The sequence below is a fragment of the Neomonachus schauinslandi genome, chromosome 12, assembly GCF_002201575.2.
Source record: "Neomonachus schauinslandi chromosome 12, ASM220157v2, whole genome shotgun sequence".
In the NCBI taxonomy this organism is placed as follows: domain Eukaryota; kingdom Metazoa; phylum Chordata; class Mammalia; order Carnivora; family Phocidae; genus Neomonachus; species Neomonachus schauinslandi.
The window spans coordinates 68,974,780-69,001,527 of record NC_058414.1 but is presented as its reverse complement, the minus strand read 5'-3'; the positions used below and the strand labels follow the sequence as shown (position 1 = coordinate 69,001,527).

Genomic DNA, 26,748 nt, shown 5'->3' with positions numbered 1-26,748 from the left:
TGGCCCCATTGCTTGGCCTGGTTTTATCGGATGCTCTTTAGAACTTGAATGGAAGTAAATGCCGCATCTTAAAGGAGGGGAACCCAGAGGCCCTTGCCGAAGCTCTCTGCATGGACTCTGCTCCAAGTGCATCTCACAGGCTAAGTGCTCCCACTCACACACGCTTGCCTTGGCTTTCCGTAGCAACTCTGGACATCCTGTCATGAAGGCTGCTTAGAGAAGCCTTCTGTTGGATAGAAGCATTGTGCAGACTTTCGGTTTCCAGTGCTTAGGGATTTACATCCAATAGATCACAGAGGCTAGAAATTGAGGAAATAAGCATTTGGTCAGGGACCATTCTGTGACGTAACCTACCTGCCCGTGAGCGTGGCAGTGGTGGCCGCACGCATACTGGCCACCAGCCATGCCCATCGCTGTGGTGGTCAGCGATTCTGTCCTCACCTAACCCACCGGAGCACATACTGTCCTTATCCTGATTTTACAGTTGGAGGAAACTTGCCAAAGCAAGGGTCATAGCTTGCTTGAGGGCCCGCAGTTCATAGGTAGCGGACATGGGATTGGAGCCCACCTGCGTGGAGTGCGCGTGATTCTCTTCACCACAGCTGTGTTGCTGTTCCCCTCTTGAGGAGCGCTAATGACCGCGGGGACATCCATCAGCCAACAGGGGTTTGAACCCTCCCAGGAACGGCTCTCAAGCTTCATCACTTGTCTGGGCCCAGCCTTCCTCCTCTAGAGAGTACAGATAATAAGACGACCTGTGGGGAGAGGCTGAGAGGAATCATTGTCACACGTTCGTGGCTCAGTCCGGAGAGTGGTACCCAGTCTGTGGTAGATGCTTAATAAACATGTACTGAGTGGGTGATTATAATTTGCTAAGCACATACTGCAGCCTCCCCTGGGAGAAACCCGGGTGGGGACAGAGCAGAGATGCATGTGAGGAGGGAAAGGTAACATTTTGAATTTTAAGTGTTCCTCATGCTGTCGTGATACAGAATAGTGCTAATAAGTAAAGCGTGTCCCTGCTGATGGCTGCAGGGCTTTCTCAGCTTACAATTTTGACATTACTTAGGAGCATAAATAATCAGATGCATACTTTATAGACATAGCATTTGGTGTGCCCTTAACATGCCGTTGGGCTTTCTGGGCTTGCATTAGCCGGCTCTGTGGTCTGTTGGACGTTCCGTTGGGTCAGTAACCTACCTGGCCTGTATCAGCCAGGGAAGCGGGGAGAAGGTGCTCTGCAGGACACCTGTAAGAAAGAGCTTTGGTCCGAATTTGCAAAAAAAAAAAAAAAAAAATTTAGAGACAGCCTGAATGCCCATTGATAACAGGTTGCTTCCATGAATTACGGTACTTCCCACTGTGAATCTCAGGCATTACATTGTTCTAAGGAATTTCCCTAGTTTTGTGTTTTTGAATGAAAAAGCAAGTCAGGGAGGAATATGTATAAGGTGAGCCCGAATTTGCGGAAACAAAACAAATCAAAGTTTAACAGTAATGAATAAAAACACTATGTGAGAGGGGGAAGGAGAGAGAGGGCGGGAAAGAGAAAGAGAGAACGAACTGTTAATTGCAGGGAGTGGGATTGAAAGAAGGCAGCTGGAGACGGAGTAGACATTCCTTTTTTACTTTAGATGGTTTAGTGTTGTTTTAATATATATTTTTAGCAAACACGCATTAGTTGATATTCTAAAGATTGACCTAAAAAAATGAAAAAAAGAAAAAGTCTTGGTCCGTTTTTTTGTATAGTCCTATCTGACAAATAGGAATGGTTTGAGAGTCTTACTCCCTGTGCAGTAAGTAAATGAAAAGGCATAGATTTTAAGGAAACTGATAACAGATGGGGGAAAATTAGCTGACTGAGCAGATTTGGGTGCATTTATGGAAATGATGGGATCCTTTGTGGATGATACGAAATGCTTAAGCTGACAGACTCACAGAGTGGATTAGCTTAACTTGCCTGTTGGAAGATATTAGACTTCCTCCTGTACTACAAGGGAGTTTTTATTCAGCTTACATGCGAGAACTGTGTATGGAATTCATGCACTACTTCTTTGTTTTGAGCTACTCCAGGATACTCAAAGGATAAAAAGGATGGATGTTTTCACTTATTTTTTCATTTGTATCTGCCCTTTTCTTCATGTAGGTATAGGCCCTTTGAGAGCAGATATATTTATAACATTTTATATTGCCGGGACTCACCCCACCTATATACAACATGGCCAATAATGAACAAGTAATTTTCTGAACAAGCAACATGGATTTGCTGAAGTCCATGCTTTAAAGCTCATGATACTCATTCTAGCAGTTTATTGATTCTTTTTTATGCCCAAATCTAAAGGGCTGATTTCTGGACCAAAACAATTGAGAAATAGCATGAAGACTTTGGGCATCACCTTTTGTCTTCCACGTACACACTGGTGTTTGTCTCCCAATATGGGCAGGACATGGTAATGGGCCCATCTCCCTGCCTCACTTGGCCTCCACCTTAGATCTAGTTGGTGGTGTTGAGCCTTTGAGATTCAGCTCATAGTCCATCCAGCCCGGGCTCTGGGCTGTCCACTCCACAGCCTCTGCAGACCCAGTAGGAGTGTGATTCTGTATTCTCAACTGCCTTCTACTGCCCTTTCAAGGGGGGGAGGCTGCCTGAGGGAAGGTGTGAAGGCTAGCTAATTCAGACCCAACTTATTAACTATACCGGCCTGCCATTTCTACTCTACTTTGTTATTGTTGCTACCCTCCCAGAGTTCCATGGAGCGGTGAGCACAGACCTCTTTGCTTTGAAATTTCCAAACTCCCATCAGGGACTCTCTGTTCAGCCTCTCTCTCCATTCATGGGTCTTGACCCCAGTAGGATCCCAGACAGGCCCAAGGTGTGTATGCACCCTCTGGCTTGCCTCTTTCTTGCTCCTGGAAGAGCTCTTCCCCTTCTGCATCTTCATGTACTGTATCTTAAGAGCAGTGACTCTGAGTCCTCCAGGTTCTAATTCTTGATATTTAAAGGACAGCTTTAGGAGTTTGGAAGACACTTATCCCACCCAGCAAAGCCAGGCTCTGGCTAATGAAAGCCTTGATTTTCACAGCTCTTGCCTGGCAAATGAGCAAGCCTGTTTGGGAAATAGAAGACTGAGCATGTCTCCTTTGTTTTGTTGTCCCTTGGAAGTCATGCAGCTGCCCCAGTGGGAGGAAGGCTTAGGAGCATAGGAAATTACTGGGAATGAGAAATACAGATGATAATATGTAAACATACTGTTCAGCATAGAATCAAATGTGAATCTGTAAATCCGAGAGACCTCCACTTCCCCTGCCCCAAATTTCCTGATGTTAAAACTTACTCATGACAGTATTCGAATGTGTGGAAGAAGAAAGTGGGGCTATAGAGAGAGCAGTGTGCTTTTTGATTATAGGAGCTGAATCTAGTTCCTTAAAACTACACTATTTTATAGACCCTCAAGTCTTTAGGACCTAAATCTGGAGATAATACTTGTCTAAAGCCAGGCCCTTGTGATTAGCAGCTACCGCCCCTTTTCCTTATGTGCTAGCTCCCTGGCTCTGTTACCCAGCTTTTGTTCATTTATTACATTTCATTTAAAAATTTTACTTGTGGGGTATAAGTGGCTCTTTGGCATAGAAGGCAAAATCCATTTCAGCCTATTTTCTGAACCCTATGATCTTACATGGACAGCCCTTGGGTTTGGGATACTAAAAGTTTGATCATTTAAGCCAAAGACTTCAATAAATGATTAACAACTCCTTTTCATAAACAAATGTAAATTCAGAAATTTGTTTTCTCAAGGCCACTAGGAGCAAGCTGCAGACTGAATGAAGAGCATCAGGGATTCAAACTGAGAAGGTCTTTGTTTCTTTTGTTGTTGTTAAAAACAAACAGAAGGACTATCACGGCTAGAGAATTGTATGAAGCTGAACTTTTTCATCTTGGAGGTTTGAGATTGATGCACATTAAGTCACTTGACGTATCTTACATCTAGCAGGACCCCACTAGTCTTTGGGAAACTGACAGAATGACCTATTATTTCTACCTATGTATCATGAACTGAAAAAGGTTCAGTCTTAAGGCAAAGAAAGGGAAATAATAGCTTGATGGAGAGAAGGGTGGGTACATTTTAACTTCTCTGTTTTGGTGAGATCTTGGATAATATGTCCTCTTTGCCTGTTGTGTTTGTCAGAACTGAGGCAGCTGGTGGGGAGGAGATGATTGAGAAGCATTTAGGACTTTTTTCTGTCACCCAGCTTTAGACCCAGTGTAGGAGAGTTTTTCCCCTGTAATGTTTGGTATTTTTAACTATAGCTCCAATTGTAAATTGGAATTTCCTGGCATAGTATAGATTAGTTCTACATTTATTAGGTAAACAAACAAACAAATGACCTTCTTGGACACCCATGTCTTTAAGAACTCAGAGGAAAATGCAGAATTTTTTTTAACCTGCATTTTCTAGTAGACAGATCTGCTACTCCAGATTCATTGCAAGGGTTAAAAAAGACACAAATATGTAGTACACAAAAAGACCTTGAAACTTAGTAACTGAAAAAAACTTTCAAGAAATATCTTAATCTTTTACTGAAACTTCACTCAGCTGTAAGAGCTAGAGTTAGGGGAGATGACAGGGATGTTTATTTATATTTACTTGTTTACATTTTTGTATTTGAATTTTACAAGTTGATAAGTTCAGAGTTTTTGAGCTTATTATTTTGGAGTCTTGATAGCCTACAGTTACTTTTTGATCCATTCATTTATATTTAGAAATAACTACATTACTCATTTGTACGGGTTGCTTTTTAACTTTAAGAATTCACTCTATTTACCTATGTTTACTAACTTTTAGTAAATTGTCAGTGCTTTATAAGGGATAACTAACATACAACTGTCACCAGAGGCAAAAAAAGCTACTTTTAATTATAGTCACTAATAAAAGAAGAAACAGTCATACCTTCTGACATGTACTTTTCATGGACGTGTAACTGATTCTAGTGCTGCTTAGAAATTTGAGGTCCTAATTCTTCTGATTTTGTTAAATAGAATTCTCTTTAAATTCCCACACACCAAGGGAAGAACACATTCCATGGACATTTTAATTTTATATGTTGAGGTTATTTTGGGCAGTTTGAGATTATCTTCCAAAAAATAAATTTTCTGTGTTGCTTGAAATTTTTTTCTCTCATCTTATTGTATTTGGGGACTTGTTATTTCACTCTGCACTGGCTAGAATATTAAAGGCAGTCACTTTGTACGTAAGCCCCAAGGGCATTCACATTGTCAGATTTAGTTCATGACCAGACTGAGTCACCTCCAGTGATACTCAGAAAAACAAAAACAAATGCAAAATTATCATTCAGACCAAGGAATTGCAATAGATGGATTGTTCCTAATTAACATATTGTGAAATAAATGACTGGTTTTGGCTCTAACACCAGACCTGTTGTCTGTTTTTGAACATATTTTGGAAAACTTAGCTAGTTTATTTGGCGAGTTTCATTGTATAAGGGGAAAGAATAAATATTTACAAAGATTTTTAACCCCAGCCATGCACAGTGATTTCTAATCTTTATTTTTAAAAAATGAGACGTATTTGTGTGGGAGGAATGTGGATGGGGGAGGGAATGTTTTAGTTTTAAAAAGTTTCTTTTGAATAGTGCAGCAATTTGCTAACAAAGAATCCAGATTTCAATTATTATAGACAACATCTGGGGTCAGTAGCTGACATTCATAGTGAGAAGAAAGGCTTGGGAAGCAGTTCCTGCATTAGTTGATAAAATTGGAAGAGGCACTATCCCCAGAGAAACTTGGTGCCCTCTAAAAACCCTGAGGAAGGATTTAAAAGTTCATTTATAATTGATAAGTGCTGAATTGGTAATGTTCATTTTTATCCTGGTTCCCTGATTTGGCCATTATAGTTTCATGAGTTTTGCCTTAACTTGTCATTAAAATCTCAAAGATAAACTGGCAGCATTTCTTTTTAATATCTTTTAATTTTAAAAATAGTAATTGAGGGGGAACAGAAAGGCTTCACAGAGAATTTTAAAGTGGAAATAATAGGGTTAGATGAATTTCTTGGATAAAATGAGCCACACAAATACCAGGTTTACAAGTAGCCTATAATATAACGCTGTGATTATTTCTATAAGGCTCTTCTGGTCATACCACTTTGCAAATCTAAAGAGTGGCTGGGCTGGGCACCTATCAGATCCTAACCAACTCCCGCATGCATTCTCTCAGCTCCCATGGGTCAGGTAGCTGTTGGGTCTGCACTGGATATTGGGGTGGGAGTGGAGTTGAAAGAGAGATGTGTTCGTAATGTATGTTCCTCTGGGGAAAAGGGAAGTGAAGAAAGGAAGAAGAGCAAGTTGTATTCATAATTAGGCAGTTTGTATTGGGGGCACTGAGCAGTGTGGCTGGATCACCAGGTCGTGGCAAGGTGAGGTTTAGTGGTCCTCTCTGGGAAGGAGGTTTTCTAGGAGACCAGGATGAGAAACATGCTATTAGGAAGGAGTTAGCTTATGCCCATTGTCTCTCCACATTGGCCAGTACCTTACCACCTCCCCAAAGTGTACCTCCTCTATAAAAATCTCTCCCATCCCCTAGTTTTCATTGCATGTGAAATTATTATTTAAGCTGCTTAATCGATTAAGTGGGCTATTATGTGGTCACTTGAGAATCTACTCATTGATTTTTTAAAAAATTTTATTTTATTATGTTAATCACCATACATTACATCATTAGTTTTTGTTGTAGTGTTCCATGTGATTATGGAGGCAGAGAAGTCCCACAATGCAAGCTGGTGATAAAGTTCTGAGAACTGGAGGTCCTAGCTGAGGGCAGGAGAAGACTGGTGTTCCAGCTTGGCAGTCAGGCAGAGAGATGGAATTCTTCCTTCTACCTTTGTTCTTTTCAGACCCTCAGTGGGTTGGATGATGCCCCCTCCACGTTGAGGAGGGCAATATGTTTTACTGAACCCACCAATTCAAATGCTAATTTCTTCCAGAAATATCCTCACAGACACACCCAGAAATAATGTTTAATCTGGATGCCCGGAGTCCCAGTCAAGTTGACCAATTAGCCATCATAGAAGGCTAGATTCCTTCCATGAAATAAAAGAAGTAGCAAATTTTACCATGATTCCCTTATTAGGCACTAATAAGTACAGTAAAGACCCAAAAGTTTAATTCAGACCTGCAGATGGCTTTAGTTAATGACAGCACCCATCCAATTTTCCTTAAAAATGTTGGGTTGAAACAGTTCAAAAGCTGTCTTTGACCAAATACACACACACACACACACACACACACATTTTCATTGGTTAAGGAAATAGTACCTGAAGAAGTCATGTGGTGTACTGGAAATTGAGCAAAAATACTAATTTTTTTCACTTTCTAAAACAAGTGAAGGTTAAGGTTTTATTTTGTTTGATATGAGTAGGTTATCTCAAGGATGCCTCTGTAGCAGTAGTGTTAATTTTATGCCTTATGCTTAAAAAAATCAAGACTAAACTCAGGATATTGTGCCCACTTCAAAAAGGATCCATTGTAGGTTTTGACTGCAATTAAGATAATTCATCTGTGTCTGAATAACCCTATGAAAAAACATCAGAGTTAAATGGCTAAGGTTGCAGGCAAGAATCCTCAATGGATGCTATAAAGTATGATGAAAAACAGTACATTTGCACAGTCTCAAAGATACTTGTTAATTACAGAAGAAAAACTAGTAACTCTATAGTGGGAAAACCGCCTTAACCAAGTGATCCAGATTAACATTACCAGTAATGATATACATTGCCAATGTAGTTCTCCTGATAAGGTACACTGAGTAGAGCTCATCATCACTTCCTGGTATTCTTGCCAAATTTGCCTATCCTACATTTAATCATGAGGAAATATCAGACAAACCTAAATTTAGAGACATTGTGCAAAATAACTGGGCAGTATTCTTAAAAGCATCAAGGTCATGAAATACAAAGACTGAGATACCGTCATATGGGAGGAGACTAATGGAATATAACAATGAAATGTAATGTGGAATCCTGGATTGGATCCTTAACCAGAAAAAAGGACATCATTTGGACAGTTGGTGAAATTTGCATATGATCTGTCAGATAGTTGATAGTACTCTATCAACATTAACTTCCTGGTTTTGGTAAGTGTGCTCTATTTATTTAAGATCTTAATATTTGATGAAGGGAAGTTAAGGATGTATCAATTTATATGTTTCTTATTATAAATCTGAAATTATTTCAAAATTAAACATTAACAAATTAGGCATGGATTCAATTTTTTTTTTCACATAAGAATAAATAGAACTATAAGTGTGTCAGTTTTGTGTACATTTAAAAGTCACTGGGGAAGGGTGCCTGGCTGGCTAGTTGGTGGAGCATGTGACTCTTGGTGTTGTGAGCTTGGGCCCCACATTAGGAGTGGAGATTACTTAAAAATAAAAATCTTAAAAAAAAATAAGTTACTGGGACTGCAAAATAAATGCATTTTGTAGGAACCAAAAGATGTAAGAAGCATTCTTTCTCATGATTTATGAACTCAGTGAGGCAGGTGCCAAGTGTTGTCTTCACCATTGTATTTCCAGTGCCTACCATGGAGCTGGCACACAGAAGAAGGTGGCTGCTGGCTGAATAAATGAGGAAATTGCACACCTTGGTGATTTCATTACGCTGTATATTCAATAAATATTTTTTGAGTCCTCACTGGGTGTCATACATTGTGCTAGGCATTGGAAACATAAAGGAGCTGCAAAATTAGAGGTGATGAGTGTACCAGAGAGATGTACATGGGAGGCGCACATGGAGTAATCCTTTCTTGAAGAAGATGCTTGAGTTTTTTTGAAGAACACCTGGTGGGGAAAGGCAATAGGAAGCCAGAATCCCGGGTAGAGGGAAAAGCATTTGCTCAGGCAGATAAGAGGTTCATTGTGACTGTTGAATACAGTTCATAAAGGACAAGGCTGGATAAGTGTATAAGAGCTGGTTTTTGAAAAGACTTTGGACTTTGTTTTATTTCTCCGTTGCACTGTTCCCTGGCTCCCCATTTTCTAAAGAAATTGTTTGTGACTGGTTTTCAATGGCCCAAACCAGTCAGAGCTAGTGTTTGTTCAAAATTGGAAACTGGCTTAATTATCAGAGCAGAAGGGGGTAATAAATAGGAATGTAAGGTTTGATTCTCTGCAGATGGGAGTTATGCAAGTTGCAGGTGACAGACGAGCAGACTTTTTGAGAAGTCAGCATTGGGGATGGAAGTCAAACTTCAAATTGAAAAAAGAAAAGCCTGTGGAGGAAAAATTAGAAATATGCACGCTTCACTGTGTGTGGGGAGATGAATGACCAGAGATAAGACAGGACTGAGTATTAGTTTGGACAGAATGTTAGAAGAGGCTGCGACAAGAAGCTGGGCTCTCCCCAGTTTGGGGTGGCCTGGGGGTCATTCTGCTGTGGTACAGACGGCATAGATGCTGAGGTCCAGGTGTACCCTTCAGTTCTCCTGCCCTGTTTTGTGACTCTGAGTATTTAGTTCTTGGAGAGAGAAATGAGAGGGAAGAAAAGGCACAGGAAGACAACAGATTATTTTTTTCCCTTCCCTTATAGCAAAAAAACCTTTAAAAAAATGTCAGGAAACTTTTTTTTTAAGGTTTTATTTATTTATTTGACAGAGACACAGCAAGAGGGGGAACACAAGCAGCGGGAGTGGGAGAGGGAGAAGCAGGCTTCGCTCCGAGCTGGGAGCCGGATGCGGGGCTCAATCCCAGGACCCTGGGATCATGACCTGAGCCGAAGGCAGACACTTAACGACTGAGCCACCCAGCCACCCCTAAATGTCAGGAAATTTAATCCTGTGTTTCAGAAATTCTCCTAAATAGCATAATTTTCATACTAACCACCTCACCCTGGGAAAAGAGCACATTATATATATGTATATGTAATATGTGATATATATACACACATATATATGCATATATATGTATATATACATCCTATGTATATCATCTATTTATATATATACATATACACCAAATATTTGGTGGTAGATTTAATATGTTTCCTTGGAAAATGGTATTTTGCTTCGTAGTGAAAATTCTTCATTTGGATCATGGGGAAAGAAAACATTGATTGTTTCTTGTTACTTCATTCCACTTTGTGACACGAAGCCCATCTTGTAATTTTTCCCTCCTGATGCTGTTACCCCTCAGACAAGTACTGTTGAGGCAAAGCGATGTTTGGAGCGGAATCTCCTTCCTGTCCTATCTCTGCATTTTAGGAAAATCCCGCTTTGCTCCATTACTTTCCTTATCAGTCTCATACGCTAAAGATTTCCTGTTTTATCAGCTTTTTTATCCCCCTCAGGTGGCTAAGCCTGAATGTTTCTAAGTTTAACTTGTTAATAATGATTTCCAAGAAGCTGTAATAACAGAATGAGTTTTTGACTTACTGTTGTAGATGTATTTTTGCCTAGGACAGACTCAGGTCCAGCCTCCAAGTTTCTGGTTAGCAATGATGATGAAAATATAATATCCCATATTTCCTTACATTTTGTAGGCTTACAAATCCCATTTTCATACATTTGTGTGATCCTTGTGACATCTCCGTAGCAAGGCCAGGTAGGTGATGTCATCCCAGGATAGCAAATGGAAGGACCCAAGACCATGTGGCTCATAAGCAGGGGAGCTAAGCCCCAGGCCTCCAGCTCTCTCTTTAACTTTGTCTCCTTTTCCTAAGTGCTGGGATGCTTTTGAAATAATTGTTTAAACTCTGTCTCTTCCCTCCTCTTGGCTGGCACTTGGCCAAAACCATAACCTTTTCTATCATCTTAAGTTGTTTTTAAAAGTACTGATAGGCTGATGCAGTAATTAGTTCAGAGTTTTATTGTTTGACCTTCAGTTATTCTTGTAGCCACTTAGGCAAATGCCTTTGCATTTGTAGCATTAAAACGAAGGTGAAGAATATGTTTGTAACTCTGGAGAATAAAACCAGTTCGTTTATTGCCACAGCGACAGTGTCTTTGAATGAATCTTAAGGTGGAATAATTCCCTCCTGATACCATTCGCTTGTTTCTTTGTTTGCCTCTCTCCTCTTCATTTTCTCTATCTCTAAAATGGGAATGGAAACACCTACATCAAGGAGATTAGAAATAATACCTAAAGAATTTAGCAAAACCCTTAACACAACGTAGTAATGCGATAAGGTTACTCTCCTTCTCCCTTGAAAATAACTTTTGCAAGGAAGAAATTCTGAATGGGTAAAGCTGTAAAGCTGGTAGGAGGTTGGGCTCTCTAGAAAGCCGACTCTGAGCTGGAGATTAGCTTGCGGGGTGTTTATCAGGGAGTGCTCTTGGGGTTCACACCCATGGAGGGGAGGGGAAAGAAGCAGGACAGGGCAGAGGGAGAAGTTGACCTGTGAGGCAGGCCCAATGACAGCGTTGGTCCCTTGAGCTAGAGTGACCCTTCAGAGTTGTACCGAGCGGTAGCAGGAGGATATGGCCCTCTTACTCCCACGCGGTCCGTCACCAGATGCAGGCTACCCTGGGAGGAGGGCATGACCTTGGACCAAGCAGCTGTCTTCAGCGGAGACCATTCCAGAAGGGGGCTGGCAGCCAAGGGCCGCCTGCCCTAACGCTCTCCGCAGCTGGGAGAATAGGGCATGCGTTTCTGAAGAGGGGTCTTGGTGTTGCAGCAACCTCCCCCAGACGTGATGTTTACCTTGGGTCCAAATGGCAGTGGTTCAAGCAGAATGCAGGTCTGCAGGTCTGCAGGCCCTGAGAGAACTGTCCTCCTTTTTTAAGATTTTATTGATTTATTTGACAGAGTGAGAGAGCACAAGCAAGGGAAGCAGTAGAAGGAGAGGGAGAAGCAGGCTCCCAGCCAAGCAGGGAGCCCGATGCGGGGCTCGATCCCAGGACCCTGGGATCTTGACCTGAGCCGAAGGCAGATGCTTAACAACTGAGCCACCCAGGCACCCGAGCACTGTCCTCTTACCAGTCAAGGACAGCAATACATTTTCAGGTGATCCGTGTGAAATGTCAGAAACGAATATATTTTATTCAGTGTGCTTCTGATTCCTAGTCACTCAGGCCAGAAAGAGTCATGGGACATGTCTCAAGCTTGACTGTAGTAACTGTGGTGTAGGAATGGAATCCTGCTTGTCAACGTGTCTACACTTGTGCCTCTCAGGTGTGCCTGCAAGGTGTACGAGGCCTGCGAGCATGGGCTATTCCAGAACGGAGCCACATCCCAAGCTCATGGCAAGTCTGAGGATGAGAAGAAGGAGCACAGCAGTTCTTTCATTTCCTTAGTTCATTTTCAGCATCAAAGCAATATTCAGGAGCTCCCATTCCATCTCCGCCCTCACATTTCTCTTTTCTCTCTCTTTCCTCTCCCTTCTCGCCCCTCCCCTTTTCTTTTTATTTATTTATTTGAGCACGAGCGGAATGGGTCAGGGGGGAAGGCGCAGAGAGAGGGAGAAGCCGACTCCCCGCCAAGCAGGGAGCCTGACTCCAGGCTCCATCCCAGGACTCTGGGATCATGACCTGAGCCGAAGGCAGATGCTTAAGTGACTGAGCCACCCAGGTGCCCCCCTCCCACATTTCATCTGATTTTTTCCTTCAGTCTTTCTGGGCCATCTGCTTCCACAGTCCTGCTGTCATACGGATAGCCAGCCTGGAGTCCCTTGAGGTTAGGAATGACAGCTTTGCTCCTAACCTGTGGAAGGGAAAGAGAGAGGACCTGGGGAAAGACAGTTCTGTCCTGTCCTAGTGATGGTACCAATAGAAATCTCCAAGTGACTTCTGTCTGCCCTCAAGCCCTATTCTAGACAGCTATAAAGAAAGAAGAGTCTTTGATTAGACTAGTATCTTGGTTTTCCCCACCATATTGTATCTTTGCCTGCAGGAGGATTTTGTACATGTGCAGGAGAGGTGACCCCTTGTCTCTTTCCACAGTTGACCATTTCATGAAATAAAGTCCCTGGAAAGAGGGCACCTGGGTGGCTCAGTTGGTTAAGCGACTGCCTTCGGCTCAGGTCATGATCCTGGAGTCCCTGGATCGAGTCCCGCATCGGGCTCCCTGCTCAGCGAGGAGCCTGCTTCTCCCTCTGGCCCTCCCCCCTCTCATGTGCTCTCTCTCTCTCTCTCATTCTCGCTCTCTCAAATAAATAAATAAATCTTAAAAAAAAAAAAAAAAAAAGTCCCTGGAAAGAATTTCTCATTAATCTCCTTTCCCGTTTTATGTCTCCTCCAGCTCTTATCCAGGTCCTTCAGAAATCCTGCTTATTCCCCTTTTCCATCTGTGCTCCCCCTACCACCAATGACGCTCAAAACTGATAAACCTCAATGTAGATACATCCGTGATAAGCCAGAGCTGAACGTACAATGTGAAATGAATGTAGACACAGGCAAGAACCACTTTTAAATGTGCTCTGAGGAAGCATTTCTTTAGCATGCCTACATGGTCAACACCTGCTTCATCATTGTCTTCTGTCACTGCTGTGCGTCAAGATTTTACAACTGCTCACATCAACATGTTTATTTGGTTTCTGGTGCAGTCATAGCATATTTTTTATGGCGAAAAACAGCAGTTTCATTTTTGTATTAAATAGGATTCTGTGGACTAGTCTCAGGATTTGAGGACAATAGCACCATGTTCTGTGTTGTAAATAGTCAGCTCACAAGTGACCTTTCAATCCACAACCTGTTCATGAGTCGGAGATCCTATTATTAGAAAGATGAAGCCCAAACTCTGACTTTGAGAGATGATTTTCCTTCCTTTGTGTCACAAGGGACAAAGCATTTTCATTATTTTTTTTTACATTATGTTCCATTCATCTTCGATTGTCAGCCCATAAAGGGCAAGGGGCAGCCTTTGCCAGGCTTGAATTGTGGTGAGCAGAATCACGTAAATATTACTTTGACAGTGATGATGAACTTGTTATTGTCTGTGATGTAGAGCTACGTGATTGACTTAGAGTGGTTTTTTAAATCATTTTTTTCTATTTTTGCTTTTAAAAGTCATAGAACTCTGTGATTGAATTTCTCTGTAGTGCTTAAAAGTTTTAAAATGTGAATTTGTTGCTTGCATGAACAAACAGTATCACTGAAACTAAAGTATGAGTCCCTACTTCACAGAAAGATTTTGCTTTCTTTTTATCTTCTTCATAGAAAATACTTCCAAGTCTGTATGAGGATGTTTCTCACAGCCATTTAATTTCAAATAAATTGTCAATAGGTACTAAACTGATTATTATTATATAAAGGAATAACAGAAGTGATAACAGGCAGCTATTTATGGTATGATTTTCAAGATGGTTATGCTTTACATTTAACACTTTGATCTTACGTGTGTACTTTTAAAAGACCTGAATATAACTTCAGTTTATATGCATGTTTTTTAATCCAAATAATTTTCTTTATGTAATAACAAGTGGGCAGAGATGAACACAATACCGTACAGGAGTTTATATGTGCTGTTTAAAATTATACTCTCAAGGCTTGTGACTGAAACAACAGTATTGGACCTTTACATTTTCAGTTCTGTGAAGAGTTCATTCTCTGTGATCTTTTCTGTAGCTACTAAAGTTGTTTATAAGAAAACAAAAGGGAATCAAGGGATCAAGACAGTGTGTGGTCATGTTCAGGAGACCCCAGCATTACTGGGGGAAAAAATGCCCCTGGAAAGTATACACTGAAGACTTTTGTATAAAGCCATAGCTTCTTTAGAATAACTGGGGACAAAGTGGATTTTCAACTATTTGTTAAAAAGACTTGTTTCATGCAAAAATGCCAGAAGGAACTTAAAGAGATTTAGTTGGAAAGTTGTATCCACAATGGAATCTAAAAATAGCATAAAGTATATTTGATGGAAATGCAAATTGAGGTTTTGTGAAAGCCTATGTTATCTTGTGAATCTTGGCTTTGCTAAACCAGTTTGCTTAGTTTATGATACATCACATGCTCCCACTAATAAACATGAGCCATTCATTTTTTCAAATCTTTTGCTCTTTTGCCTGGAACTGCCTTTCCCTTTCAACTTTCTCTTTCATAACCCGAAGCATAAATAATATAGCATTCATCCATCCACTGACAAGTTTAGTACCCTGCAAGGTGGAGTTACTTGTGTAACTCAAAGATTGAAAATGGCTTGCCATTTTAGAGGGTAAAGTTCAAAGTCATGCCTGAACCATATCTTGAAAAAGTGCAACTCTCTAATGTGATCTGCAGTTTAATACCTTTTAGGTGTCCTCAGCTATAAGAGGTGACCCTAACATTCTGTGAATCTCTAAAACCTGGATGCCATTTTTAAGTGGCTTTATTTATTCCATGTGTGTGTTCATTGTCCATTCCTGTACTCAGACACTCATATACTGGGTCTTGAAGGTGAATTAGAAATAGTTCATATTCTCAAGTAGACACAGATGAATAAAGTGGTATAATATTATGTGGTGCCTTACCCTATTTAAGGTGTGGTCAGAGTACCCTGGGAGCACAGATGAAAGAATAATTGATTCCACTTGAAGCAAGGATGAGGAAAGGAAAAGGATAGTATCAGGAAATCAAAAGAGTTAACCTTGGAGCTAGAACTCAAACTAAGACTACTTGTAGTTCCCAGTGTATAAGTGGTGGGTAGGCAACTTCCCGAAAGGGAATAATACGTATAAAGGCACTGAGGGCTGCAAGAGAGAGCTTGCTGTTATTTGGGGTATGACTGAGCAGAGGTTATCTTGTCTACCTCGTTTTATAGAGGAGGCATCTGAAGCCCAGTGAGATTGAGAACTTACTAGCATGCTTTTATTTGTTTTCAAATATTATATAGCTGATGAGTAAAATCAGCATTCACCCATATAGACTGCTAGGATAAGAAATGAGATGATACACAGTTATAACCCAGACAAACTGTCATTCCAGTTTCAGCAATTCCTATGAAAGCATGAGTTTTCATAGGTAATACAGTTTGGATCTTAAAATTTTGAGTACCCTCTAAAAATAGTATTGGCAATAATAAGGAACCTGCCTCTTTAAGATCAGAGTATTTAGCAATGATGACCACACCCCTCATTCATTCCCTCAGTGATGATTTACTGAGCTCATATTGAGTACCAAGCTCTGTACTGAATTGGGTATACAATGAGGAGCTAAAACCAACACAGTCCTTAAATTTGTGGAACTTAACGGTTTACTGCAGGAGACATCATTCAAAAATGTGCACAAATGAGTGTGGTTTGGTAGTCCATGTTGTTACGAGTGCATGTAGTTGTGATGAGGGGATGTGCGTCAAGGAAGGCTGCCCTAGAAGTGACTGACCACTCAGCTCATATCTGTAGGAGGAATATGGCCTCACTTGGTGAGGAGTGAAAGGAAGAGTCTTTGCAGGAAGTCAGCCATGGGCAGAGTCCAGTTTATGATGGAGTATGGTAACCAAAGTATTGACAGAAGGTCTTTGTAGCTGGAGTACAGAAAGTCAGGGTTAAGAAGGGCAGGACCTTCTAGGCTGTGGTACTGATTTCGATATCATTCTCAGAGCTCTGAGATATTTAGAAGGAGGATGACATCATCACATGTGCATTTTGAAATGGCCTTTTTAACTGTCATGTGAGAAAGGGATTGGGGAGGATACTGAGTATCTGAACATGAACCTCTTAGGAGACCATGGGAGAAGGCCAAGCAAGGCTTGGAGAGTGGTGGGAGCAGAATTATTGAGAAAAGGTGCCTTCGGGGGATACTTCTGAGTTAAGATTGTGATGTAGTGAGGGATTGGATATGTGGATGAGGGGGCCAATGCATGACCCCTGAGTTCGTGGCCTTTCCAGTCGATGGACAGTGCTAGCATTCGATAGATTGGGAACAGTGGAGGAGGATCTGATGACCCCTGGGTTCCTGGCCTTTCCAGTTGATAGACAGTGCTAGCATTCGATAGAATTGGGAACAGTGGAGGAGGATCTGGTTTGGAGACACCTAAGGATTGTATGAGCCAAATGGCAGCATGAAATAAGAGGAAAACAATTAGCCTGATCAAGCTCTTGTCCAATACTGCACAATATATTTAATCACCTTTTAGTACAAAAGAAATAGAAATCTAATGGAAGAAATATAAAAATTATCCTGATGCTACATACAGAAACAGAAAAACACATACAAAAACAACAAAAAACCCCCACAAAACCTTAAGCCTAAAGGTGACAGAATCAAAGGTAACTAGGGGCATCATGGACATTGTGTTGAGGAAGGACGACCAGGGAGACACCTAGAAGGCCTCACAGTGGCCCTGTGGAGGGATACAGAGAAATCTACTTAGTAATAGCAGGATAAAGCAGGACTGTCAATAGAATAATACTTTAGACTAACATTTCAGAATACGTGATTGGGAGAGAGAAAATAGCTTGATTTGGTTAGAGCATGAGTTGAGATAACAGGTTCAGCTGGAGTTATGCTAAGTTTTAGGTGCTTAGACATCTGAACAGAGATACACAAGTTGCAAGTTTGTGTCAGATTCTCAGGGCACAGATCAGAACTGGAGAGAGACTTGGCAAACCACTTGTCAACAGGTGATTCTAGAAGTCTTGGAACTCTCTCCAAAGAGGAAGAATGTATATGGATAGAAAGGAAAAAGTACACTTTAAATAACTGAGGTATTTATTAAATGACTAGAATGTCCCAGAGAGTGTAGAGAGTTATTTCCAAACGGCATCTTATTTAATCCTCTAGTACCTTTTTGCGGTTCTTTTATTGTTACCCCCATTTGCCTGATGAAGTGATGCAGATTTTGAGAGGTATCCTGACTAAAGTCACACAGCTAATAACTGGTAAGACCTGGGCTCAAACTCATGTCTCATGATGCCAAGTTTGATGCTATTGTCCTGCTCCCCAACCTTGACCCTTCGGCATCTTGGGCATAGAATGCTGGATGACACCAACATTTAAGAACAGGGCTAAGAAAAGAAGGTCTGCAGAAGAAGGCTGGGGAGTATGAGAGACACGGTTCAAGAGAAGATAGACTCCTGAAAGTGATATGCATGTGGTCACAGTGAGGGGGATGGTGACTTCACAAGAGTGATTTCAGAGCACAATGAAGGCTGGATTGAGTGGGCTGAAGAATGAAGGGAGGAAGAGGAAATGAAGTCCATGAATGGTACTACTGTATTCAAGGAGGTGATGAGGGCTAGGAGAGAACATGCAGCCTTGGGAGTTACCAGGGCATTTATGAGTGGTCAGAGCTATATAGAGAGCTGTGTTGGGGAGTCCATGCACTTAGATCTCAAAGAGGAGCAGTGTGGAACCACTAGGCTTGTGAGCGGTCAAGGTAACTTCATGAATGTAGAAAGGCAATTCTGGGTGCAAGCTTGCTCTGTAATCAGTCTAGTGTCTGTTCAGTTGTGATCTCTTAGAAGAAGAGGTCTCTGAAAGTTATTTGAGATAATCTGTCAAGATACACAGACCTTGGATTATTTTTTGAGCGAACATCTTCTAGCACATCAATATGAGGTCATATGGTATTTATGGTTATAGTTAGAGAATGACATCATGAATTAGTGCTTGTCTAAAATGTTCTAACTTGGTTACTGTACAGTTATTTTCATCCATCTCATGTACTGTGGGTTATGTTTTCTGTCCTGTGTTTTGATCTCTACTGTTAATTTTGTTTTGAGATTATCAAAGGGCTTTAGACCTTTCTAAAAGCCCATTATTTATTGGCATGTCCTGATTTTTGACAGATTCATGTGTTTCTTCAAGCTTTTAAAATACATTCACAACAGTAGCAATAATTTATTTTGGGGATTGGGGTTGTATCTAAACCTCACGATCTGAGACAGGATTATAAAATTCACTTCCAAAGTTTTGGTCTTTTAAAAATCGCTCAAAGCGTTTACTATCATTTTTCTTTTAATGTGAATTGCAAGTTGATTACAGTGCACTGTATTGAGCCGGAGATGTCTCTTTCTTTTTTCATGTATTGAGGTGCATTTTTGTTATTTCTCCATCCTTGTCTCCTTTTTGACTCAGGCATTACTCTCCTGGGGAGAATCATTGTGCTTCATTCTCTCTGTAACTCCTTGAGGTACCCAGAGATGACTAACCTATACACACTTTCCCTGGTATTAACATCCTAGTTCTGCCCAGCCCTGTGAAATGTTTCAGAAACCAGTCAGTCTATAACCACTAGGTAAGGCTAAATGGTGACACCCTACCCACACCCCTGGACATACACACCCTATTCCGAGAGTTAAGACATATGGGAATTGTCATGGTGGCTGTGTGTTTAATCCTAGGGGAGGAGTCTAGTCATGACTAAATAAAATGTTACTATTGATTACTACTCAAGAAGACTGCTTTTATGCCATATACTTGGCTAAGCCCTGGGGACATATTAGCAAGTAAATAGATGCAGTCTCTTCTCTTGAGGAGCTTACAGTCTAGGAAAAAGAAATCTCCTTCAAGCAACATAATAGAAAAGTATACCAAGCTGAACAGCAAGTAGGATATGTATTCATCATTTGTTAGTGAACACATATTTATTGAGTAACCACTGTGGGCAAGGAATCTGGATGAAGAGTGAATATAGCAGTAAGTGACAAAGGCTCATCAGGAAGTAACCTTGTCACATAGGTTATTGAGTAATACTCTTGATATTTTATATTATTTTAGCAAATTCCATATCTTTAGAATTCATATTTATAACACTTATTTGACCTAGAAGTTGGCAAAGTATATAAACTTAAAGATTGACTCTCTTCAAAAATCTGTAAAATTTAAATATGACAGCAGGTTTTAGCTCTCAAAGTGTACTTCTTCTTCACATTCGTTTTTCCCGGTCAGTAACATATAATAGTAAGCAGTATAACTGGCTGTAACTGATACGATTATCTTCATATATTCTGTAACATGTCTTACAGTTATTGCCAGTTTTCGAGGAACTGTCCCGTATGGCCTGTCATTGGAAATTGGAGATACAGTTCAGATCCTGGAAAAGTGTGATGGTAAGTGGGCTGATGATGATTGTTTGAGGTTGTATAACCAACCTCCTCACCACTGGATGGTTCATGATGTTTACACCTTCTGTCCTATTAATTTCTGGGATTTTTCCAGTGCTCACAGTGAACCATTTTTGACAAAGCTCGCTTCTTGCGTATTCAGTGTTCGGCTTATGGAAAGGCATCATTTGCTGTTTTTAAGCTGATATATTTTTCCTAATATTATTTCCTTATATTCACTGGATGCCACCATAGAAAGCAGTTGAGGCTACTGTATTTGTGGGAATTCATAACTCCGTGCCAAACTAGAAGGTCTTTCTCAGAATCTCAAGGGTCTAGTAGGTCCCCCAGGACAGGAAGAAACAGAGGTCCAGGGCAGAAATGGCTTCTCCAAGGTTAGGTAACCAGATGCCTTGGGGAGGACTCCTGCCAAGGCCAACTCTGCTCTAGTCGGCAGTCTTCTTCCCTGCCACCCCCAGACTTGAACTAAAGTTATTCAATGCATGTAAAATGTTAGTGGAATATATTGTAAGAACTTTATTAATTTTTGCAGCATGTAACTCATTAAATCAAATACTGAATATGTTGTCAAACGTTTCCATTCCTGTTCCACGAAACACCCTTAAGCTCTCGTATTTAAAAAGATCCCAGTTGAAATGACTATTTTTTTCCTCGTTGACAAGGTGACCACATTTTAAAGCCCCCAAACCACCCATTTTCCTCCTGAAATGTTGTTCTTAATAAGAACTTATAATATGATAACATTCTGTCGTGTCAAGATTCATTAAACTGTGTTCCTCCAAACAGAACTGTTATATTTACTTAGAACCTCGCATTAAATGGTGGTGATACATGGACATTTATTCTGTGTACTGTAAATGATATCTTTAAAGATATAATGAGGTCTTCCATATTACTGTCAGATGCATTTTGTCTGTTTTTACTTTGTATACAGATAAATATAAAATCTGTTTTGAATTGGTGCATGAAAATGGGCTCCATAACTAATGGAAGCTGTTCTGTAACCTAAAAACCTTTGACAGAGACCTCTCTATGAGACTTTTGCAGTTCTCAAAAAGTTTTGGTTTCTGTTAAAATAATTATTTAAGAATGGATATATTTCTTGGATATGTCTTTAAGGGATCTTATTAATCCTGAGATAGTTTCTGCTCAATTCATTTTGCTTTCTTCAGACTGATTTTAAAGCTGGTAGGTGTGGCATTTTACAATATATCTTATAAGGAACAACAACAAAATAAATATATTTAATATTTATATAGATTTTTGTATAAATATAATATTTTATATAAATATTTAATATTTAAATACAATGTTCAAATATTTCTTTTTAAAAATTCAATTAATCAAAAAAGTCCAATTCAACAAAATATTTGTTACATGGTAATTTCTTACCAATAAACAAAACGGTTCTATGCTTGAAGAAACTGTAAGTTGAAAATAATACATTTATAGGGGGTATTTATTTGCTATACATTTTCATATATATACCTTATACTTGTTTTAAACTATAAAAAGATACAGTCTTCTTTCAGGATAGTGCTGTAAAATTTTGATTCAGAGTTGCTTGGAGGTTGATTCATAGGCATTCTACAGAATGAAAGTTAGGGTGAGCTCAGGCGGTAGGACATTTTGCTGATAAGAGTACCCATCACTTTTCTTGATGGATGATACCTGATTTCCCTCTTCTTATGCTATCAGACTGATCCTAACCCTAGATGATGGGCTTAAGGATGTGCAAATTTACTCTGTGACTGTTGGCTGAGCCCTACCTATGCTTTGGTGATAGGGTCTGGGCCTTGTAGTCAGGCAAAGAGAAATTGGAAACATATAAAATCTTGTGCAAATTCTTGAATTTCCCTAAGACATAATGTAGCCTTTTATAAAATGTGGAGAAACTATGCTCACATAAATTAACTTGCCCAAAATAAAATAATCTGATAAGTAGAAAAGCCAGAATTTAAGCCCAATACTCTGATTCCAAGCCCTGTACTTCCATTATGCGTGTTTCTATTTTTCATATAAATTTCCATTACAATTTTTTAAACAGTTTATTAATAGAACACAAACTAGTAGTCACTTGAGCTATAGTCTAGCCCAATCCAACTTCCATCTTGTTCATACACAGAATATTTATTTATAGGGTAAAATTCCATCAGTAAAGGACAGATTTATTTATAATCATTTTTCTTTAAAATACTACAGTGGTTTATCAAAATAATGACCATGATTTTTTTCTCCACAGGCTGGTACAGAGGATTTGCCTTAAAAAACCCAAATGTCAAGGTAATAAAAAATATTACTCATAATCATAATTATAGGATATTTTTAAAGTTATTTTATAATTGAAATTACAGTTGGGACTCTTAGTTGAAATGCCAAATGGCAATACAGATTTTCATAATTTTGGAAATTCCTTTGAACTTGGATTATTGTTAAGACATGCTACTCAAATGATAATCTTACGTAGCTCTTGCAGTTTGTACTGAGAAGACCTTAATAAGCTCATTATATATAAACAAAATCTTTTTGAAGTGTTAGTTTAGCAGAGAGTGAAATTAAAATTCAAGCAGGGGAAATAGATATTCCAAAAGAAAAATTGAATAGAGGTATTTAATCTTGGAGTTTTCTGTGGTGTCATTTGTAAAAGAGTGGTGTAGAGAAACACGTGGATTTCAGCAGCTTATTAAGATTCCCTTTGGGGTTTGGGCAGGTGAAACATGGGGAAGCCATATTATAAAGATCTCCCTGTTCTTACTATTCCAGACAGAAATTAAGACTCATTATCCTTTATATGTTCATATACATCCTCAGGAATTACAGTAGGAAGTAGTATGATTTTTGTTTTACCTTTCATTTGTATATTTTATGACTTTGACACTCATCCTTACTATTTATTATCTGTGTTTGTCTACTGTATTCTAATCTCTCCAACTTTCATCCATACCTCCCACATTCTGTAATATTCTCTTGCATGTCATGCTCATTACTTGGTTTAATTCTGGCTTTACTAGGATTATAGATAAGAAACTGTATCATTGCTTATTCTCAGAATGTAATGTAAGTAGTCTAAATTCTTCTGCCTGCCTTTCTGCTTAAATATACCTTTTTCTGGATCATCCAGCTATGTTTAATAACTGTATTTCATTTATTTTTGGTCATTCTAAAGAGAGCCTGAGGAACAAAAGAATGTAGAAATTTAATTTTTTAAAATACTTTAGCCCTCGCTTAAAGTTATTTTTGGACATCTGCAAGGCACATGCAAATGTAGCTTCAGTACTTAATTATTCATTTGGAATAATTTTGAAAAAATATATTATGGCTTATTTCTGCCACTCTTCTAACCTCAAGTTCTGACTTTTTCTTATGAATTATAATTATTCTGTTTGTTAATCCTACCATATTGAGTTAAATTTTGAAGAAAAAATCTATTTTTAAACGTATGTCTATTTACTACTGTTGTATGTACAGAATTTGCTTATTAAATTTTATGTTATCCTTGGATCCACAATGGTAATAATGTATCCAAATGACATTTGCTTTCCTAAATATTTAATTGAATTTGTCATTTGATGATACATCAAAAATCATTCAGAGGATATTGTCATTTAATGGACAATAAAATTGATGCTAATTTTTTTTTATGTTGTTTCTTTCAACTTCCCATTTAGAACAAAGGAACAATTTCCTTGTCCTATCTTTTCTCTACAATAAAAAGCTTCAAGCTAGCATGCTGTCTTTTGTTTAATTTTTGTTCCATCAGAATGCAGCCTGGTGATTAATTGCTGCTGTGTTTTCATCAAAGATTTTCCATAACACATAATATATGTCTTGTCTCCCAATTCATAGTGGTATTTTTTTTTTTTTAGTGTATATTTTAAAATAGACACGAGTGTTTTAGGGAGAAGGAAAGGAACAACTACCAAAACAAACAAAAATTAATGCAATATTAAAAAACTATGCAATATTTTAAAAAATTCTTCTTCAGTGTAACATGCTTTCTATTCTATGCAGAATTCCTGAAAATTTAAAATTTTTCTGTTTTATAAAGAATATGCTTTTGGGTGAGATTTAGTTTTTTTGATTATATTTATTTTCGAGAATCCCTGAATTTGTAAACTAGTGAATGGTAGGAAATAAAAGGAATGGATCCAGTGCGGTAGAGATGTTGTTTTTCCCTGTTCCTGGAACTGTCATGGTTGTATGACTGTATGTTACGTGTATGACTTGTGAAAGCACCCCTGCCTTACCAGTCATCTGGCACCAAAACCTCCTGTTTTCTCCCGCAGGGTATCTTTCCTTCCAGTTACATTCACTTGAAAAATGCCTGTGTGAAGAACAAAGGGTAAGAAATGAGTTTTATTAATGTGAGAGGATTTTCACAGAACCATTGCTTTTTTGAGAATTTGAAAGGCTTAGTAATCGTCTTGACAAATGAACTACAGGAGATCCTGCCATTGTCTGTGTGGTTTGATAAAGGTGGATTTCGCTAAGACAGTTGGTGGAGAAAATGTAATACCCTACGTCTGCATGTGCTGGACTAGAGGAGAACCTAGGGCATCAGAGGTCTCTCATGGTCCACAGATCATGGAATCAGACTAATCTTAAGCAGGAGGGAGTTGGTTCTTTTTGGTTTCCTGCTATATAGAGAAGCATGGCAGCCAAGCCATGGAGTGCTGAGTCATGTCTCAAACCCCAGGAATTTCCGAGATTTACCACTGATTATAAGCAGCCAAATCGGACTGTTTTTTCCTAATTGGGGATTGTACCGTATCCTTGTGTGACCACTTCACAAAGCCACTCTTCTATTTTAGGGAATGGCTTTTCTGTTCTTTGATTGAGCTCATTGATCACCTAAGATTTCTCATACATTTTAGAAGTTTTTCCAGTCTATTTCCAAAAGGACTTGAAGTAGCTGTCAGGATAACAGATCATTCAAATAAAATATCATAGTGTAAAACAGTAGAACTTGCTTATTTAAGTGGTTATCATGAGCAGATCATTCATTATAAGTGGGTCATGGATTTGGACCCAAACATTCGCTGCCAGTGTCACAAGGAATATGCACTGGACCATTGAACGATTGTCATTTTATGACCGAAGAAACAATGCAGATTCAGCCATAAAAATTACATTTTACTTCAAACAGAAAAAAAAAATAGCAGTTTATTTGAATGACTAAAGCACATTTTAAATCATAGTAAATGAGATCATCAAACTTGAGTTTTACCAAAAAAGTTCCAAGGATTCTATTTAAATGGATGATTTTTATATCCCTTGTCTATAAAGGCAAAGTATTCATTTTAGTTCATTGAAATAACTTCTGCAGGTGGGTGAGAGTCTATGGAATAAATACCCTGAGAGTTACCTATATAGATAAAACTGTAGGAGATCCTTATACTGTGTATACACACACACACACACACACACACACGTGCTACTTTAAGCAATATTACTATCACTAACAGTACAGTACTAATTATTTAAAATAGTAGATTAAAAACATACTGATATGAATAATTACCACTGCTACTACTGTTATTAGTAAATGTGTGTCCTTTGGGAAGGTTGTGCAGCTGCACCCCACCAGAAATGAATTAAGTAGAGTTATCAGTCCCTTTGGTGTTTCTCCTACCAGGCTTACTCTGACACTGTCCAACTCCCCTCAAGTAAACCGGAGGAAACTCTAGAAAATACTTAGGCCATAGGCTCACTCTTTGTTCTGACCTTTCTGCTCTAGTGATCTGGGCTGGACAGTGTGGAAACCCTAGGGCCTCTACCCTAACCCTTACAGTGTCCACCTGGGTAGACCCGTGCAACCAGTTCTCTTTGCTGCCGTTGTCCCAAGCCCAGCCCTACCCCATTAACTCTGCAGAGCAAAGGGCCACTCAGCCCCCACCGTACACCCCGAGCAAGGGAAATAGAGGATGCTAGCAAAAATGAGGTCAAGCGTCATTCCACCCAGTGGAAGTCCTCCCTCTCACAGCAGATTGGGGTGGGTCATTATCAAAATAAGTACCTTCTTTTATTTATTTATTTTTGTCCTAGGCAGTAACTGGTGCATATCTGGTCCCCTTCCTTGAGCCTGAGGAAGTTTAAATAAGGCTAAAGATGTCTCAAAATTAGGTTGTGTAAGTTTAAGACTTGGTTGGTGGTTCCCCATGTGACACAGGGCGTCATGAACATTAAGTAACAGGAGAACGTTGAGGGTAGAACCCAAATTTATTTTCTTAAAAAGAAAAAAAATTTATTGGAATTGATTGAGACTCTAGATTCTAGGACCATTAACTGGAAGAAAAACTTGACCCTGAGAACATTTGAGAACACATATTACCAGATGATTGCTTTCCCAAAGAGAAACTTCTTTGGGATTTTGATGTTAACCTCTCTTATTTTAAGATCAGCAGCCTGATGGCCCACCAGGATGAAGTATAGCTCAGAATAAGTATATCTTATATACTTATACTCTAATAAAGTATATCTAAGAATAACTGAACAGAATGTAATTTCAGGGGCCACTAGTTAAAACTGTTTGAACGTTGACTTTGCTTTTGATATAATTAAGAGGAAACAACTGCCTCGCCAAAACCGGCGATTTTATAAAGCTTCTTGAAAATTTACATTTTGGCTGAACAAACCCCAAATCAACTTCTCACAGATTGGATTGCCTTTTTGTTCGTTCCTTGGTCTTCAGAGCATTGTCGCGCTAATGGGGGCCCTTAAATTGAATTATGGTTTATGAACAACGAGGCCACTTCTATAC

The 26,748-nt window shown here is 39.3% G+C and overlaps 1 protein-coding gene across 1 annotated transcript in view; it reads left to right on the top strand.

The window, feature by feature from the left end:
- The window catches only part of DOCK4 (dedicator of cytokinesis 4), a 426,479-nt gene that overhangs the window by 164,369 nt on the left and 235,362 nt on the right, over window positions 1-26,748 (top strand). The window contains exons 2-4 of the mRNA XM_044920179.1: window positions 19,890-19,973; window positions 22,231-22,271; window positions 24,275-24,330. Of these exons, the coding sequence (XP_044776114.1) occupies window positions 19,890-19,973; window positions 22,231-22,271; window positions 24,275-24,330 (181 nt within the window). The remainder of the gene's footprint in view (window positions 1-19,889; window positions 19,974-22,230; window positions 22,272-24,274; window positions 24,331-26,748) is intronic.